We start from the raw sequence: 19,021 nt of genomic DNA on the forward strand, positions 1-19,021 counted from the left end.
ACGAAAAACACAAGACCAGATGTATTTCACACAGTGTTATTCACACATTTTCATTTTGATTTTTTACAGTATATACAAGTGAGCATTACATTATTCAATATGAGCCACCTGGAGTCAAACCTAATCAAACTGGTCCATAAACAATGTATATCAAAAAGCGATATTATAGCAAAAAGTCTAGTGGTTCTACCCAAAGCCTAAAGTAGTTGGAAGGAAAACCAGTGATCATGTTCCTGCATATAATTTGTGCAAAAAAAAAGGTTTTAGGATAGCAAGTGGAAGATGTTCAAGGTACTGAAAACACTAGGGATGATGGTTATAGGACTGTTTAAATTCAACCATGGCATGAGTGCTACTTGGACACTACCAATTTCTGCCTGGACATTCCCAAAAGCCTAATTTAATGCCTCATGTTGGAGAGAATGTCAGCTCTTCAGCTTATAACATACAACATTTATGCACAAGAAAAAAATACTCAGGAGAATTAACACATTCAAGAAAGATGCTCAAATGCCATCCTTTGTGCGACTACAGGAAAGCCCTGGCTCCAATGACAAGGCTTGTGCCTCTTGAAGGGAATTTTGTAACTGCCATTCAAAAACTATTTGGCAATTAGAAATGCCATTACTAAAAATAATTAGGCCTACTACATCACTTAATGCAGGCATTAAATGACAGATTCAGAAACTAAAGGTAGGCCAGAAGAAACTTTCACATTTGCCTATTAATGATTTAACACTATCATATAAAAAAAAAAGTAGCAACTCAGATGTATGCTTTAATAAGACTTACATCAACCTGATATAAACAGTAATACAACATAATTCCTTACACAAGTTAATACCACTACTATTTTCTTTCCTCATGATCAGAGCCCTACCATTACAGCCTTTTATTTGATCGATGCTCGACACTGCTTTCAACCTATCTTGGTGATCAAAACTTCGGGTTATGCCATCCAAATGAACGTTTTACACAAAATACTTACTTCGACAACATACAAAGCACTTTCTTTATCTTTCAGAAACTGAATATACAAAGTAAGCTTTTTTTTTTTTTCCAAAATATTTCCATAGGCAAAGGATTAAAAAGGATTTTAATTATACACATATGGTCACAACTCTGCCTTAAAAAGATCATTGGGAAATGTACATAAGGCCGCTTGTAAATGTACATCATCTTTATGTTACTGTTACAATGTCATATGTCCAGAGAAAAAAATTGACAGTATCATACATATTTGCTTTACGCTGGGAGAAGGCTATTCAAAAATACAGTACTCTTCTGTACAAAAAAATCATGCCACATTTATTAAGATGGAAGAAGCATTGGTTTCTGCGATAACCAAGTATTTCAGTCCACTTCTTTCTTGCTATGCTTATTATCCCGACTTAAAATTTGAACAGATTGATTTCCCAAAGTGTCCATATTAACAGAATCAACAGCTATGTTATAAACAAAACATAATGTTTCTCACAATAGATAAAAAGAAAGCCGGTTCATATTTCTGAAACCATATAAAGATAGAATTTAAAAAAATCACTCTTGATTTGCTGAAATAAATTTACATTATACAACACTATATGCCAGGGGGAGAAAAGGGAAGGGGGATATGAATATACACTAAAATGCAAATTTTTGTCCCAAAAAGGGTAAAACAAATTACATTTACAGCATGAAGGTTTACAAATGTACATCTGTACAACCAAGGTAAGCATCACTACTAAATTAGCAAGGCTTGTAATAAACATCGAAACAAGAGATTTGTTTTCAAACTGTAAACTTACACCTATTAACTACACGTATACAATGCATATATTTATAGGAAGCAAAAAAGCTATCTGGATATTTAATCAATCATGCTTAAATGTTGAGCTATCAAGTTTACTTTTCAGTGGCCCCTTTTCTCTTCATCAATACCTATTTTTTGCATCTACAGTGAGAAAGCAAAATAAATGCTCAACACTTTCAAATCCTTACAATTCTATATGCAAAATAAAAAAATACAAATCTCTACTCTTCCTGCATTGTAAAACTGACTGTAAAGTTAATACAGGGTTCACTCCTTTTCCAACAGTGTACTTTACTGAATGGAAGTACCACCATCATTTAATTCCTCTACCTTGTACAACAATTAAATATATAAGTATATACAGCACTTTTAGTTTTAATACATCGCTAGAGAAAACCTTAGGGCACTAATTAAAAAAAAAAAGAAAAAAAAAGTGTGTCCACAAAGTGGTGAAAACTGTCTTTTGAAGTTTCCATTGTTTCATTACTCCCTATTTTAATTTGCTGTGCCCAGTTTATTTTTTGAATAGTATGTTGTGAACCACCAAAACACAACTTAACTTTTTGACGTGTTAAATAATGTTTATGCAGCTGATCAATTTTAATCTGGTATAAAAGACTTCACACGAAAGGGAAAAATAAGGATCAATTCTATATACAACTCTATAAACCTGTTGTGCTATGATGTTGGGTAGACCTACCAGATTGCAAGCCAGTGTATTAAAAGAATACTGTACTTTTTCCCTTTAAAAACTATTTCAGTGACTTTACAAGGTAAAAATTTACAAAATATGTGACAGCTATTTTGATACAATTACATCATATACAGGCATTCTGTGCTTTGCCAGCCGTCCAATCTGATAGGTCTCCGGATCAGGGCTGGAGTTTTTTTTTTTATTATTTTTTATAATTCACTCCCCAAAAATATACAAAAGAATAAAAATTTTACAAATGGATGAACAAAGTCAATAAATAGATTTAAAAAAATCAGAACATTTATAGTTAAGTTGTATGTTTTGATCATTCACAATAAAATTTTTTTCCATTTCCTTTTTTTTTTTTTTTCTTCTTTTTGTCTTTTACAGCATCCCATTTGGTGGTCCACCAATTGGCCCCAGATCAGCGCTGTTCTTCAGGTAATACTTTTCCAACTTGGCCAGAATGTGTTTGCCATAGGTGTATTTACGCAGAGTTGTGATGTGGGGTCGAATCTGTAAGAAGAAACCCGTCATTTTTTTCCTCAAAAACTGTAAGCAGAGTTAGTACACTTGTGAACAATTCTATAAGAAATAACAGAAACCTGTCATTTCATAGTTTTGGAAGTTTCTGGAAAGCTGTAGAATTGGTGGATGAATCACAAAGCAACTGATGTACCTGTCACATTATAAATAATTCAACTGATGACTCTCCACTTCTGCTTTTAGATGATTGAAACCAGACTTTAGACTACTGGATTTCTTAAACATCAACAAAAAACAAAAAAAAAAAACCTCTTGGTACTACACAATGTAAACACACCAGGCAAACCTAAGGGGGGTATTTAAGGGGGGTATTTTCACGTGTGACCTAACCCACAGTGCCGGATGAGGCCGAGCTGTCCGATCCCTACTACATTCCCTGAATCCGACCCAGCACTTGAACAGCTGGGGGCACAGTAGTGCAACGGAGAACACCCCCAAAAAGTTTTCCCATGGGAGCAAATAGCCTGGGGCAACTGGGGCAATGGCATTTTTGTTTCTCTCTGGGTATTCTCAACTAGAAAATGTGACCACCTGTTGGAAGTACGGGAATCTTTTCAGAGGAAACTGCAGAAGGCTTTTATATAATAACAGGTAATGCTAATATAAATAAGACAAACTTGTCTTTCTTCTATTATGTTAATAAACATGACAAATAATTTCAACATAAAAGAAGTATTTTCACAGAAAAGCTGACACCAAAAGAGGATTTGAAATCCAACTTTTAGGACTTTTCTATAGATTTACATTTTCGGCTTACAGAACAGTGCTCAGAGACCTGAATACATTATGCCTTATCAAGTTCCCTCGAATGTAACATTTATACACCAATTTCTAGATTACAGAACCAGCTAGTTTTAAGTCTAGAGGGAAAGAGATTCTAACAGATAAGGTAGTAGTATAAAGAGAAAATTTTCTAAACCAATATACCTTGTGCATTATGATCTTCCGCTGAGCAGGTTCAGCCATATCAATCATCTTCTGAACAACATAGTTGGCGTACTGGTCCTTCATCATGGTGTATAAGGCACTGTGAGGACCATCGTTCTGGCAGCAGACCTCATCGATAAGTAAAGCTCTTTCAGCACGAGAAGCGTGAGTTACACATTTTTCTACCACATTGCTGGAAAGTAAGACAAATGCACTCCGTGACTTCGTATGTAACATTCTTCCAAGTAGCAATTTTACATTTATCTGAACAAGTTCAGGTGCCTTAATGTCACTGAAGAGTCCATTCTAAATATGTTAAGTCCCCATTTCCAAATCTTTACTCTGTAATACCTGAGGAAGGTAAAGGATTACCACCAAAAGTCATTTTCTGATACTTTTAGGAGAGATTCTCCACTGGGCCTATGGTAGATATACTGGACCTTGGGTTGCATATGTACTGTAGTACATCTGTTTTTAGTTGTGGACCCTTTTAGGATAGAGAGAAAGCCAGGTAGAAGGCTTTCTGCTTTTTGAATAAAGGATCTTCTCAGGAGCATGCCTAGATCAGAGAAACCCTCAAATATTTCTTCGTGTAGATGAAGTCCCCAACCTCCAGATGTCTCGGAAGCTGAAAATGCCATCCGTGATTATAAGCCAGCAAAAAAATTATTCTTGTCATGAGTTTGTGCTTTAGAAATTAAACAAGTTCCAAGGAGAAGAAGAATGTGAATAGTTCTATTTAGGCAAAGAAAAATAAAATCCAGACAAACTTGCTGCTTTGCATACAACTCATTTTTAAAAACCCATGCCCTCAAAATATCACAGCACATTTCTACTTAAGATTGGCGACAAGGTTAGTCTCACTATACCATCCAGGATGAATTCTGAAGTATATTTTCCTTTGAAAAAGGTGCAATCTACTTTCCAGTTAAAAGCACCGAAGGATGATTTTTAGGATCTAAAAAAGACTGAGTCTTCCTAGTGAATAAAATTCTTGTCATGCTGAAGCACCACGTTTTACAGCTAGCCTTTTTATGCTTGGAAATTGCTTGACTGGACTGATAGAAAAAAAACAGGAGGTCTTAGCTCAGCAGTGTATCAAGCAACTTCTAGGAGAGCTTTTCATCTGGCTCTGGGGATTCTCATACGCCTCTCCTTGGAGTCTGGAAGCCCATTCCCCGAGCTCATAGAGGGTGAACACAAGACACTCCATAAAACCCACAAAATCTCATTTGTTTTACTGGAGAGCTGCATTTCCCCTTTTCTTTCCCGAAATCTAGTATTTCACAGAGGGTAAGATACCACTACTGTTCATCTCTATAAAAATATGAAATTTCAGAAAACGTTACACAAGGGAAAAATAACAATCTTTTTGTAACGCGATAAATAAATCCAATACTACAACTTTAGAAGGTTAGTGAACCTTTAATATTGTATGAAAGCTGTGCAATACCTGGCAAATTTGTGCTGACTCAGAGCTAGAACTTTTCCTCTTATTTCTGAAACGATTTTACTCTTGTCTTCAGGACGACCATGCTCCAGTACATGTTGAATAACATAATTTCCGTATTGATCCTGAAAATAAGATGACTTCAATTTTCTTTTGTGTTCATACCAAACAATCCATGTAGCTATTGTCTATTTGTATAAACTTTCAACTTACTATTTATATGGATATAAGAAAACTGCTGTAATGTCAACAACACAGAAACAAAGGGATGCAAAAAATACTGCATCAAGAATTACTTAATGGACCACAAAATTTACATGGAAAATGGAAATACTCTGTAAAAATGGCATTTTGCTAGAGTACCTTTTATTCTCTTAGAGAAACAAGTCTTCAAAATTAAGATCATCACTCTGTAACAGCCGTAAGATCTCCCTGAAATTTGGTTCCTCAAGACATATACAGTCTAAGAGAGACTTTATATACAAAAAACTGAGAGGTAAACTAGACTGAAGACAAAGCAAAAGGCAATTCATGCCTTTTAACGTGGAAATTCCCACTGAACAAGTCTCTTCCAGTATTTTAACCTGATTCAATTTCAAAACCATTAATTTTCTTCATTTGAGACCAAGACAGGAAGTCATGTATAAGGTCTTTAGCCTGGCCTTCTTTTAGAAAAGATGTCCTAATTGTGTATATATATGCAACATATATTTTGTGTGTAGGAATGTGCAACGTACATTTCTGACAACATGTATTTTTGATAATTTATTTGTATTTAGATATTATTAGAAGTTATGTGAAGGACACCGGAATGAACTGAGAAACTACAAAAAGGCAATCTTTGCAATAAATAAATATAGAAAGAAATAAACCCAAAACCTAATTCTGTGCATGTACAATGTATACTTGAAGCTACAGCCAAAAGTGTAAGGAAAAGGCTTTTTATATCTTCTTTGCCTCCCAACTTCCAAATTCATTTTCATTAAAACTATGGAAGGAAAGAAAGACAAAAATCAATGTCTACAACGCTAAAAAGAAACAAATGCATTTAAGCTATTTCATACACTAAGAAACGGGAATAAATTATGATAATATCAAAAAGCTCTACAATGCGTTACAAAAAGGAATATACTAACCTGTACTAGTTGTTCTGTGTGCTGATGCAGTTCTTCTAAGATTGGTAAAGTCTGCTCAGCAGTGCAGTGCTCCAGAATACGCTGAATTACTCTACAACCATATGGATGAGTAGAAAGTACGAATACCTTAAAACAGAATTGCAAATTTAAGTTAATCCAACTGAAGTTTACAGATGCGCTACTATTACCATGTTCAAAACGGAACTGAACTTGTCAACTACTTCTATATAAATATGAACACTTTTGCCTGCTAGTATCAGAGTTCCATCTCCTGTAAAAGCTAGAAAAAAGATCAAGGGGCCATTTATCCTATCTCTTTTTATCAAGGACTCTGGTAATGATAAAGCTGCCTAAGAACCCAAGTTTTCACTATGATGTTTCTGGCCTGCTTAGCTGCAAAGAAAACCCTGGAAGTCTGACCCTCAGTTAAAAGGAAAGCTTGAAAGGTGAATAGTGTTTAACTTTGTTCTTCATTTTAAGATTTGAAGATTGTCTTTTATAAAAAGGAGCTCAAATACTGTAGCTGATTTTCACAACTTTCACATTCCCTCTCACACATATATAACATTTGTAAACAAGTATTTAAAACGTACAGTCATGATCTTACTTATTCTTTTGTCTACTTCTTCAGGTTTGTGTTTTGGGGATTAATTCAGAATATTTGAGAGTCAGTATCGGTCAGAACTGAACAGAGAGAGTCTTGGCTGACTAGACAGAGATCCACAAGCAGGTGACAAAGATACATAACCGTTGGGTGACATGACTGAAGTGCAGTATTTTTCATTTGCCATTTGAGATTAGCTAATATGTGTATTTTTTGAAATATACGACTTGGTTTTGTAGATGGATGTCCAGTAAATAGGCAGTCACATTTTAGTCAATGCGGCTCTACTTATAGTTTAGAAACTGCACCTCATCTACCCCATATGCATTTTTTGATGCAAGAAGACCTGCCCCTCAGCATCTTGGTACACCATTTACTGCTACGTACGACAATAATTCTGGTAGTGCTGTTGTAAGTGCGAGAGAATTTATCGTAGACTTTGCTAAGAAACACATATGGTCAGCCATTAAAGTAAAATTTAGCAACACAGCCAAGTTAGTACGATGTTTTACAATTCTTTGCGACTATAAAAGTACATGTTTGTCACAGAATATTAAAATCTTATTTAGCTGCAGCGTATTCTCTAGCCCGCGGCACAATACCAATCTTGTATGAATGTAATTTTGTTGGAAACATAACAAAAAAATCCTTAAATAAACAAATACCTTCTGCCTCTCACTTAACACTAGCCCATGTGTAGGGAACAGATTACTATTTCTTCAAAGTATTTCCTTAATGATAGGTATTAATTGGAAAACACTGAGACAGACGTATAAGCAACAGATAAGCAACAGAAGAAAAAAATGGAAATTTTAATGAAAAGTATATGCCACGGATCAGATACTTTATTATTACATCAAAAATAGCAACGTTAAAAGTTATAAAGGAAATTTAAAATTGCACATCACAAAACTCAAACAGCCTGGCCATAAGCCAAATACTTCTATCGGTATTTACAGCACATCCAAACAGGTTTTCCAGATCCTCAGCTCCAACATATTCATCTTTTTACAGCGTGTAAACTGTCTATTCAACAGCTTTTCCATTTTATCATCCCCTCCTTTAATCCTACTTAATACGAGCTGACTGGTAAAGTGTCAAATGCTATCTTGTATATGCAAATGATGGAAAAAGATCTGCAAATCAAAGCAACCCTACAGAAAAGGAAACAAACTGTTAACACTACCTGTCCTTTGAATGCATCAATGATGAACTGGAGCGACTGCGGCTGAACACACTCAATACATTTTTGGACAACATGGTTTCCATTTTGATCTTTCACACATTTCAGAACGTGACCATCCAACTCTTTCACCATTTCGTTCTGGAGAAAAAAAAAAAAGGTTATCTTTTCAGTGATTTTTTTTCTTCAAAAAAATGAAAAGTCCCCTTTTCATTCTAACTGTCCACTTTTCCTATTCACTGGTCATCTACTTGCATATCACAACCTTATAATTTAAACTATTTTTGGTCCCTAGGGCTTTTCATAATGAAGGGAACCATCCACAATTTAAGCAAGTAAAAAGGTGGGTGCTGTTAAAAAGAAATAAAATACAAAAAAATATTGTTCTAACTTACAATTACCTGCTGGTCAGGTGAGATAGACTCAAGTGCTTTCTGAATAACACGACAACCATACATCTGTAGGGCTAATGGCAGAACGTGACCACGTATGCGTGTTGCTAGGGCTAACTTTTGATCCAGGCTTCCAAACTAAAAGAAAATAAATATGCTGTTAACAAATGAAGACATGAAGTATGCTGGAATTTACATGACAGAGTCAGAACTTTCATGATGTGTTAAAGATTTACTGGGCCTTGAATGATTTTTCCCTTTTTACCTCTGACAGGTATATTTACAAAAGCTTTCCCCCACCCCTCAGCGCAACATTCTGCAATATTCTACCTTCCAGTCACACACCTGCTTTCAACTGCATGACTTTAAAGGCAGCAGAAAAAAAAAATCTAAGTAGTTTATACTTGACCGTCTGTAGGAATACAGAATAAGATTTAAATGCAATAACCCACTTATTTAGGCAAATGGTATCAGCCAAATTAATTACATCAGATTACCAAAACATACTAATTCAAATTACATATTCTCCAGCATCTCAAATACGTATTGGTCATTATACCTTACATCTTATATACGGTAAGCAAGTTGTAACAGGAGAAAGAGAAACCAAAAATAACAAAAAGAAGCAGCTGCCCTGTAGCAGCTTCTTGGTAACTTCGTGTGACTTGAAGGATGATTCCCACCATGAGCACTTTGGAAAATATAAAAATACCTGAGCTTTGTAGAGCAAAATCAAAATGCTTTTATATGCTGCCTGTATTAAGAGTATAATCCAACCAACATTTTTTAAGCAGTAGCTAGCTCCTGCCAATATCATTCCCTCCGCAGTGTCACTACAACCTTCAGTTTTCCTTCCTGTTTAACACAGAAGAGGCCAGACTGGCTTCAGAATAATGCAACCCTGTGGGAAATCTTAAACCCACACCTGTAGTCACCAAAAGCTCTGAAGAAAGCTCCAACAACTTGTCCCTCCCACTTAGATGATGAACAAAGTCCCTTAATATACATAAGGGCTAATGCATTTTTCTTGGGAACTCTTACGCAAAATTAAGATGAAACAACTCTCAATTATCAATAATTATCTCTCTTGAGCAAGATCAAGAACTTATATACAGTACATCATCCACACTTTTCAGAAGATATTCTGATTTTGTAGAAAGAATATCAGGACAAAAAAAATGAGCACACTATTTTGTAGGCTTTGTAGACTTATTAAAAATTATATTCCTGTTTAGAGTGAGCATCGTATTTCTAATTGGGCAACTTTTTCTTATTGAACATTTTCCAGCTTCACTTTCCATCCAACAAAGTATCTTGATATGGTCCTTGATTTAAAGTACACCATGCTTCAGGTCTGTCCTACGTTGTTTTTTTTTTTTTTTTTTTTTTTCCCACAAGACATAGGCATTGCCTTTTCTCCTCTCCATAGGTTGAATCTTGTAGCCCTTTGGTAAGGCAACAACAACACAAAAGCAAAGCAGTTTTAAATACTAATTTTACTAGTACTGAACGTATCATACAATAGCCCTTCCTCATTTTTTTTCTGCCTGAACACAGTGTTTGATAAAAGTTCCTTCAGAGCACTGGCCAAATTCACACATCTATTTATCTGGGTGCAAGAACATTTTCCAGACCCATTTTTTTGCCAAGATGCAGTAACCACTACGAGTATCCTTCAAATCTTTGTGTTCCCCACCACTAATTGAAAGTCTACGTAAATTAAGCTAAAAGCTTGAGTGTGCAGCCAATGCTGCTCACTATCATGTGCATCACCAGCGCAAAAGAAAGCAATGCCTATAATCCTCAAGCCTGTTATGGAAAAAGAGGGTGGAACAGAACAGAAAACACGTGTGCACTATTAGACCCCTGGGTTCTGTAGTGAGAGTCCAGTAGAACTCTGCTATGATGTTAAGAAAAAAAATAAATTTAAATTTAATCAGACTTTACAGCTTTTCATTCAAGTTTCTGTTCATACACTTTGTGTTAGGCTTACCTCAAAGAACTTCTGTATTACATAGTTTCCAAACACATCAGTCATCAATTGATATGCTGCTTGCAAGATCTCATTAAATACCATCTGGCGCTCAGCTGGAGTAGCTCGCTCTAGCTTTTGCTGTATAAATCTAAGTGCAAAAAATGTACATTATGCTTTACATGAACAACAGGAAAACCTCTCAAACACTGTTTCAATGAGACACCTCAACACTCTGAAGTGAGCATTCAACATTATAGAACTTATTAAAATGAAAGTAGTGCCTCTGCATATGAAAGGATGCATTTCGGTATAATGATCCTTAAAACTTTCATTTGAAAAGTATTAAAGATGAAAAGAATAAGAACAATAACTAAGTACTTGATGATGTATTGCTAAAAATGGTTTTAACATTCCAGACGCCAGCTATTTTGTTTTCTTAATCAACACCTTCTTGATACTTAAAAACTAGAGTTTACAAGCCTAGTTATAAGGCTGTTCCTAACCTGAAAACTTCTATAAGCAGCTAAATTTATACTACTGTTATAATGAAATTTCCTAGAAAAGAAAGGGGTCAGTGTAAGAGCACGTGCTCCAATTACTGGCATGCTTTGCATTAAGAAGAGTCCCAGCTCATTCGCACGTTTAATGTTAATATGGCATTATCAAAGCAGTAAAACATCATTAACTTTACTAGAGTAATTACCTAGAACCATGCTGATCTTGAGAAAATTCAACAATATGTCCAACAAGGTCTCTTAGTTGAAGATTAGGGAAGCGATTATTTCTGAAATCTTCCAGCAATCGACTGCGTCCAGAAGGCATAATATCAGACCTACTGTAACGAAGGCGTGAAGGAGGGAAGAGCTGACTGGTGGAGCTAAAAAGACTGGAGGTACTTGCCGCACTGCGATACTTTGCTTCTGCTCCAGGTGCTGCAGAAATATAGCGACCACTACCATTTGTCAGTCCTCCTACAAGGAAGCAGCTCTGTCAGTGAAAGCCGTAAGGAAAATAAACAACAGCAAAACAGTAAGTGTACTACAACTACAGATACCCTTGGAGCCAAAGGAAACAACAGTGGTGTCTCGTTATTTACGTTTACCTCGTTTTGGTTTGAGGAGTTAGATAGCTTTATCTGCCAAGAAATAAAACCATTCTCCTCCTCGTTTTCATTTTACGTGAAGGGCACCAGGAAAAGAAATCTCGTGAGAAGAGAATAACGAAGCAAGTAAAGTGACCACCCAGACATACAGAAACTTTAGGGCTGGGTGGGCCTTGGCTTAGCGGGCAGATTTCCACTTCACAAGCAACGCCGGTTCAGACTCTTGTTAGTAGTCTTGAAGTTAGCCAATTGTTTCAAAACAGACCATGAAATCTGAACTACCCTTCAGTCCCTGCTGAGGCACCTTTCTGTCAATTCACAGCGTGAAAGGGCCTTTTTGGGGAGGCACGTGTGATGCCTCTTGTCAGGCTGTACCTGTTCTGCAGGATATTTGATGACTTCAGCATCCCAGGCTTTAAATCTGGTACCTCTCTCTATGCACTAAACGTGTCAAATTTCAAAGCGGGTAACTAAGAATGCTCTACTTAATTCTAAAACAACCAAAAGACATATTAAACAAGTTCCTTTTAAAAACATCAAGTCCTTCTCTGGCTGTGAAAACATGCACCACTCACTACGTTTCGTCTTTCCTTCCTTTCTATGAGCTGAACTGCTTTGCTTTGGTCCTTTTTCCTTTTCCTAGTGGTCCCACCTACAGCCATCCTCTCCCAGCCCTGTGAATTTCCCCTCTCACACTGCTCGCCCATCACTTCTCATCCCTCTGAACTCTGCCACAAGGCCTCTCTCCTGCACAACAGGCAGCAATTATCACAATAAGCATGCAGACAATGCATCTTTTGCAACTACAGTATGCTTTCTCAAAGGAATGCTGCTATAAAACAAGCAGGACGTAATACCTCAACTCTAGTATGCAAAAAATACCAAGCTAAAACCACTGAGTAAAAAGTGAAAAAGAAAAAGTATTTTCATTTTCCCCACGAATTGTCTAGAAAGTAACTGAAAGCCCTGTCAAAGTCAACAGAAGCAACTAAATTTGAATTTAAAGCAAATTGCAGTATGTGCTGTTTGAATGGTGCTCTATTACAAAGTGAACAAAAAAAATGTATCAGCTGACAGTGCCCCAGCCAAGCCTTCTTTTGGTTCCAAGCATTTATAAGGCCAGGCAACAACACAGTTACAGTGGGCTGGTAACATATTAATGGTCAAGTATTTTTTACGAAAGGTCAAATCGAAATACCAGGATCTGATATGTTAGTGCTCTGCAAGACGTATCAAGCATCACATTTATTGAATTCTATAGGATTATGCCCTAAAATAAATATAGTATTTCTAAATTTTCCAAATTCAGTGGTAAGAATTAGTAAAGAATCAGTAAGTAATTTGTCCCACAATACCTTAAAAAATTACTATTTTTTTCTGTGTTTAAAATTAAAGCCTCTTAATTCTCTCTAGCCAGAAAAAAAAAACAGCTTCAACTATCATTTTTAGTTTTCATTGACTACAACTATTTCCAGAAGAGAAACGACAGCGACACGATACTAACAGACAAATAGAAAAGAAACCCAACATTCTGCAGGTGAAGCAGGATGCAGAGGGATGCTCTACAGTGATTCTCCTCCTAGGAACGGCCTTCTAAACAACAGAGAAACCATGTACCTGAAAACATGGCATTTGTGATCTAGATTATTAAAACACTGGAATGAAACCTATCTTCCTTGAAAGTGCTGTGCAGTAACAGTATTTCATGCCAGTAGAGGGCAGCAAAGCCCGTTTAAAAGAAGCCTTATTGGGCTGTTTTAACATTTCTACTGCTTTCCTGATCACATGCTCGATTCTCTGCCAGAAACTAAACGGATAGTTTCAGTTATGAGTTTACATACTGCATGGGTCCAATTAGCATGAACAGTCAAATTGCACATGGGAGTCAGGAATTGTTTCTCCATCTTTATGTAACAATATATTAATAATAATAATAACATATTTTTTCAACTTGAGCCTCCATGTAAGTATGAAATAAAGGCGCTAATTTATCCAACAATTAAATTAATAAACTTCCTACTTTTTAACAACTGTTCTATGTGTGTAGTAAAACTGCACGCATACAATTCACACTCAAGATTATCAATCAAGTCCTTCCTCAGTCTAATTTGGGAATGGTCCCTTTTTAAGGCTTAAGAAGACAATGCTGCACCTGGGAGACTCCTGTCTAGCCTGCAAAACTACCTAAGATGATCACAGTAAGCAGGGTCATAATACAGGATGGCTAAAAATATAATATATCCATCATTCCTAGAGAGAACTGTCACACTTCAAAAGCTTAAGCTGTAAAACCCTGGAAACTATTATAAAAACTGTGATTTGATGGACTTTTTTCACAAAAATCAGATTTAACTTTTTTTTTTTAATTTATTTCTGCGGTAATGTTGTAGTTCAGTGACAACTTTTCAGATTTGAAAAATAAGAAAGCCCGCAAAATAAAATCCTACTGCCACAGGTACTTACTTATACTCTTGTATACAGAGGACTATTTTCTTAAAATATTATAGTCTCATTAAATTCTCTGTCCAAAGCCATCTAAGCCTTAGTGTGGACACTGAAGGCAATTGCTCTCCTTCCCACAAGCTTTTACTATGAATGGCTTAGAACTGAAAAACTGAAATCTGAGTTCTAGTTACCCAAATCCTCGTGATGAGCCTACCACATCCCCATCCTCTTCAAGAACTCCTAATACTGTTTTAAAGAGTCTGACTCCATACCAGAAGGTAACACAGACTAGTTCTCACTAGTTATTTTGGGAAAAAACACACACAGAAAACCACACCCTACTGGATCAAACACCTAGTCTAAACTTCTCTGCAAATGCTGGCACTTCAGAAGACTGCTGTCAGGAATCCGTGCGTCCGCACAATTACAAACCACTGGGGAATAAAGCACGCAGCTTGTAGCTAATCACTTAGCTATCACTCCTGATCTTGTAAACGGAAGATCTCCAATGCAAGGAATATTATTAAGTTGTTTTACAGTTTAATTGAACCCAAATCCCAGTGCCTAGTCCATAGGGAAGAAGAGGCACAGAGGCATAAAAGGCATATAGGCCATCTAAAACAGAGCTTTACTAAGCTTTAAGGAGATAAATCATGTTAAATTATTAACTCCTCAACTTAGACAACATATTTAATGTAAAAGACAGTATGAAAAAATATTAAAACCTAGATCTATGCAGATTTATTGATAGCATTAGTCTGTTAGTACTTATTACCAAAGCATTTGGTTCAATTATTTCTAACTGAGACATAAAACAGATTTATTGCACAGAAACTGCTGTTTAAATGCAGTCAGCGATGTTATTTTCTAGTAAAACATATAAAATTACATAAACATGTTAAACTTGATTTCTACAAAATATTTTTATATCTGTAAAAAATCAGCTTAATCTCATCCTCAGCTAAAATGAGTAAACATTTCATCTACTCCTGGGAAATAATAGACTATGTACGTGTGTGTGAGACTATATATATACATGCATATGCATTTTAGGAATCAGTGCAAGTGCTTATTATGCCTGGTTTACCAAAGTCCTACAGAGTAGGTACACGACAGAGGCAACGCAAGGTTCCCCAGAATGGAGGTCCCTTGGCATAGCCCTATTACCCAGAACAACCCGTTCCTAAAAACACTGACCTGATCTACCAACAAGCTTGGTTTGCAAAGCACAGACTGAAAATAAGTACCTCCAAAAGCCCAGATTTTGAAAATCCTATCCCTAAAACCAACCCTTGAATTGCTTCAACGTACCACCCAACAAGTAAGCGCTGCCAACCTAAAGGAATTTTTATAACACGGGAAGAATACTTCTGTTTGCAACTTTTTGTCCCTGGGAGTGAAAGGGTAGTTCAAATTCATGACCTTGCTGCTCCAACTGATTACAGTAAAGAAGCAGTTACAAACAACCGATAAATCCCTTCAGATACAGGAAAACTGACACTAGACCAAAGTAATTAGTGCGTTCCCATTTTAGGACATTGGGTAAGAGTTGGCGAGAAGAGATAAAAACAGCAAAATATCACAAGTTTCTTGTAAAAGGGAAACTGTTGTGGTTTTTTTGTTTTGTTTTGTTTTGTTTTTTTTAAGCTACAAATTGCAGCAGTGTCTGACAAAGGGGTTATAAAACCATGCACCCTTCCCCACGATTGTGCTCTAGTATTCTGGTGGCTGAAACAGGAGCAACCGAGTTTGATGCCCATTTTAAAACAGGAGTTAAACTTAGCTGAACCTGTTGATACAAGCAGGCAGGACAACAAGTTTTGAAGGTGGAGGGAGAGCTGCATTTGACAGGCATTATCAGAGTACCAATGGAAACTGCATGCAGACATGAACTTACAATGTTGTTCTACTCTGAAAAGTGACTGGGTGACCCTTCGCAAAATACACTCCCTGCTCGATTTCAGGTGTAATTTCTTATTTGGCAAAAAAGCTTCACCTTTATTAGTTGTTTTTTTTTTTTTTTAATGTTAAGAACAAAACAAATCTTCTGAGAGTGTTGGATGAACACAAGCAGAATAAATTTAACAGGACAGACAACTGCAGAAAAAGTCTCCAACTTTTTGCAATGGTGCGCCGTGGATGCAACTGCACGATGACATAACACAAAGGGCAGAGTGCAGGAAATGCTAAAAAAAATTCACTGCATTTTTTTAATGAAAGCAAATATGCAAGAGAGCCTCAAATTCAAAACTTCAGATTGATTTGGTAAGGCAGCAAAAAGTTTACCCATCAACAAAGTCCACTGCTTGTGGAAGACGAAGAGGCTGCAAGCACGGAAGCCAAAAATGTGTCAATTTTCAGAGTACAACTGTACGTTCTGGCTTTTTACACACTGATCTAGTACATGATTTTAACAAAATATTATACTTAGTTCACACTGCCAAACAGTCTGAAATAGATTATAATCAGTATATATTAACATTTTTTGCTGATAGAGGTAGTCCTCTATACTGACTGCAGCTTATTTTCTCCAAAACTTAAAAGCCTTTTATTTAGCATTTACCAGATGTAAAGCAACACGACTTTAAATGTTTTGAATTTTAGATAATGCCTTCCAAAATTTGGCTTAAGTATAGTTTTCAGTAATATGAAAACTATTGTGAGAGTACTTTGGAAAGAAAGAAAGAAAAAGATTTCCATGATAACCCCATTGTCAGATGTTCAGAACTTTCTCAAAAGCCTCCATTTGGGCTGAAACTTTCCATGCTTGGTCTCAGCCCAAAGGTGCACTTTGTAGACCTGGAAAAGGAAAAAAGGTAAGTAAAAAAAATAAAACGTGCTGAAACATCCCCTTGCCCAGTTTTACTTTGGGTATTCAGCACATAACCATGAAGGGGATACTGAACTGCAAATGTAATATATTTAAATTACTTTTAACATTGTTACAGAAATCACACATTTCTCACAAAGTGTATTTTGTTGGGCACTTTTCATTATTTTTTTTCCTGTTTTATTTGCACTAAACCAAAGTATAGGGGTTAGGTTTCCTACTACATGCCCAGGAGTGCACACTGGAGCAACAGGCAACTCAATCTCATAATCGTACCCAGTTTTGTCGTACAATTTTAGCATTCAAATTAAATGTCTGCAAATATTTGCAGTAAAAAAAAGGAAGTTTATCAAGCAACCTCAGGTTAGAGGCATTCTCTTTTAAATATAATGTAGGCTGTGGTGGAGTTTCTTTAGATTTTAACATTTATTTATTTTAAAGATTGAGCTCCCGTGTCTTCTAGCTAGCTGAAAAAATTCTGAGATTACTGTCATCATTCCTTAAAAATACATCTGATAACAGAGAGCCACCCCTGACAAAGCTTTTGCTGTTTCTTTAATAAATACATTTTCTTTTCTTCCACCAGCCTGGCGGTAAAGCACTTGTCTTCCTGGCAAAGCATCGGGGCCGTACGGCAGCAGGCTCACTGATTCAGAATCACCTTTCAATGCACATTACATCGACAGCTTTGCTCACTTTATCATGGGAAGGGACAGCAGTGGAAGTCACTTCACTGCTCAACACAAAACTCGTCTTAAAATGTTCTTAAGTGGGAACACACTGGAGCACAAACAAAAATAATGCACCTTTGCTCGGCATACTGCAGACAGTTCACATAGTACAAAAGGGATGGGTAAATCTTACTGGGCCATCTGCAAGGGAAGAAAAATCAGCTGTTGGCCCGATACCGCAAAAAAGCTCGAGTGCCCTCCACTGTCAAATCAACGAGCATTTGACTGTGCTCTTCAGCCTTCAGGAAGGGGCCCTCTTCATTACAAAACTGTTTAACAGCAAAGGTAACGTGACATCTCTTATGCAACATATAATTTTACACATAGAAATACATACACACAAACAAACAAAACGTGGTTTTTGGTTTTTTTTTTTTTTGGTTTTTTGTTTTTGTTGTTTTTACCTAAATGCAAACTGGATGAGGATCCATGTGATGAAAGTGATGGCGGTGGCGTAAGTGAATGTCCTGGAGTTTGGCTTGGCAGAGGCATGCCTATTGGACTTGGAGAGGAGGAAAATCCCAGACTATTGTAAAATGGCTGCCCTATGGGTGCTAGGCTGCTACTAGATCTTTTGTACAAGTCAGAGCTAGTAGATAGAGAATCTCTCCTTGTGGCACTACTACTTGCAGAACTGCCAACTGAAGAAGAAATAAAAAGACCCTAATTACACAGTGTCAACTGAATAAAACCTAATCCCCAACTACAGCTGGGCAATAACAGATGCGATCACAATAATTACAGCAATCGTTATGACAAAGACAATTACTGTGATAACCACACATGCTTTTAAGTAAATCTAAGTGGGTATAAACATACCACTGGTAAGTAATTTCATCAATGCCCATGTCTTTCAACATTTCATTCTAGACTTCTCACAGTAATATTGCAGTACTCCATTTGAACACCCTGGCTTCAGGCGTTGGGACAAACACGAGATTTATGAGATTACAGTGTCACTGCATATAGTAAGTGCTTCTAAAGATATTCCCACTAAACTCTTCAAGAATTTTTTTCCAACAGAAATTATTAGTCAGCGATACTTGAGTGCAGGCAAAAGGCTAGAAACAAATTTTTAAGGGTTTAGAAAATAAACTATGTCACTATTCAGCTGTTTCTGAACTTCCTCTTGTTTGTGAGCCCCTCATCTTTAAGAAAAAAAAAAACAACAAATGACTACTTAAAATTCCCCGAGATAATTATGATTCTCAAAG

At 36.4% G+C, this 19,021-nt stretch overlaps 1 protein-coding gene across 6 annotated transcripts in view; it reads right to left on the reverse strand.

Annotated features, from left to right (window-relative positions):
- Window positions 1-1,067: 1,067 nt before the first annotated feature.
- Window positions 1,068-19,021, reverse strand: part of PUM2 (pumilio RNA binding family member 2) — a 69,346-nt gene continuing 51,392 nt past the window's right edge. For 3 of the 6 annotated variants that reach the window (XM_048075203.2, XM_048075202.2, XM_066995003.1), the window contains 9 exons: window positions 18,212-18,448; window positions 11,403-11,670; window positions 10,718-10,847; window positions 8,728-8,862; window positions 8,336-8,473; window positions 6,546-6,671; window positions 5,413-5,534; window positions 3,960-4,152; window positions 1,068-3,002 (listed from right to left, as the gene is read on the reverse strand). In XM_048075203.2, coding sequence (XP_047931160.2) covers window positions 2,871-3,002; window positions 3,960-4,152; window positions 5,413-5,534; window positions 6,546-6,671; window positions 8,336-8,473; window positions 8,728-8,862; window positions 10,718-10,847; window positions 11,403-11,670; window positions 18,212-18,448 — 1,481 coding nt within the window. In that variant the 3' untranslated portion in view covers window positions 1,068-2,870. The remainder of the gene's footprint in view (window positions 3,003-3,959; window positions 4,153-5,412; window positions 5,535-6,545; window positions 6,672-8,335; window positions 8,474-8,727; window positions 8,863-10,717; window positions 10,848-11,402; window positions 11,671-18,211; window positions 18,449-19,021) is intronic. The other 3 variants (XM_048075201.2, XM_048075204.2, XM_048075205.2) reach the window with 3 other exon arrangements.

The sequence above is a fragment of the Anser cygnoides genome, chromosome 3 (assembly GCF_040182565.1).
Source record: "Anser cygnoides isolate HZ-2024a breed goose chromosome 3, Taihu_goose_T2T_genome, whole genome shotgun sequence".
Taxonomy (NCBI): Eukaryota; Metazoa; Chordata; class Aves; order Anseriformes; family Anatidae; genus Anser; species Anser cygnoides.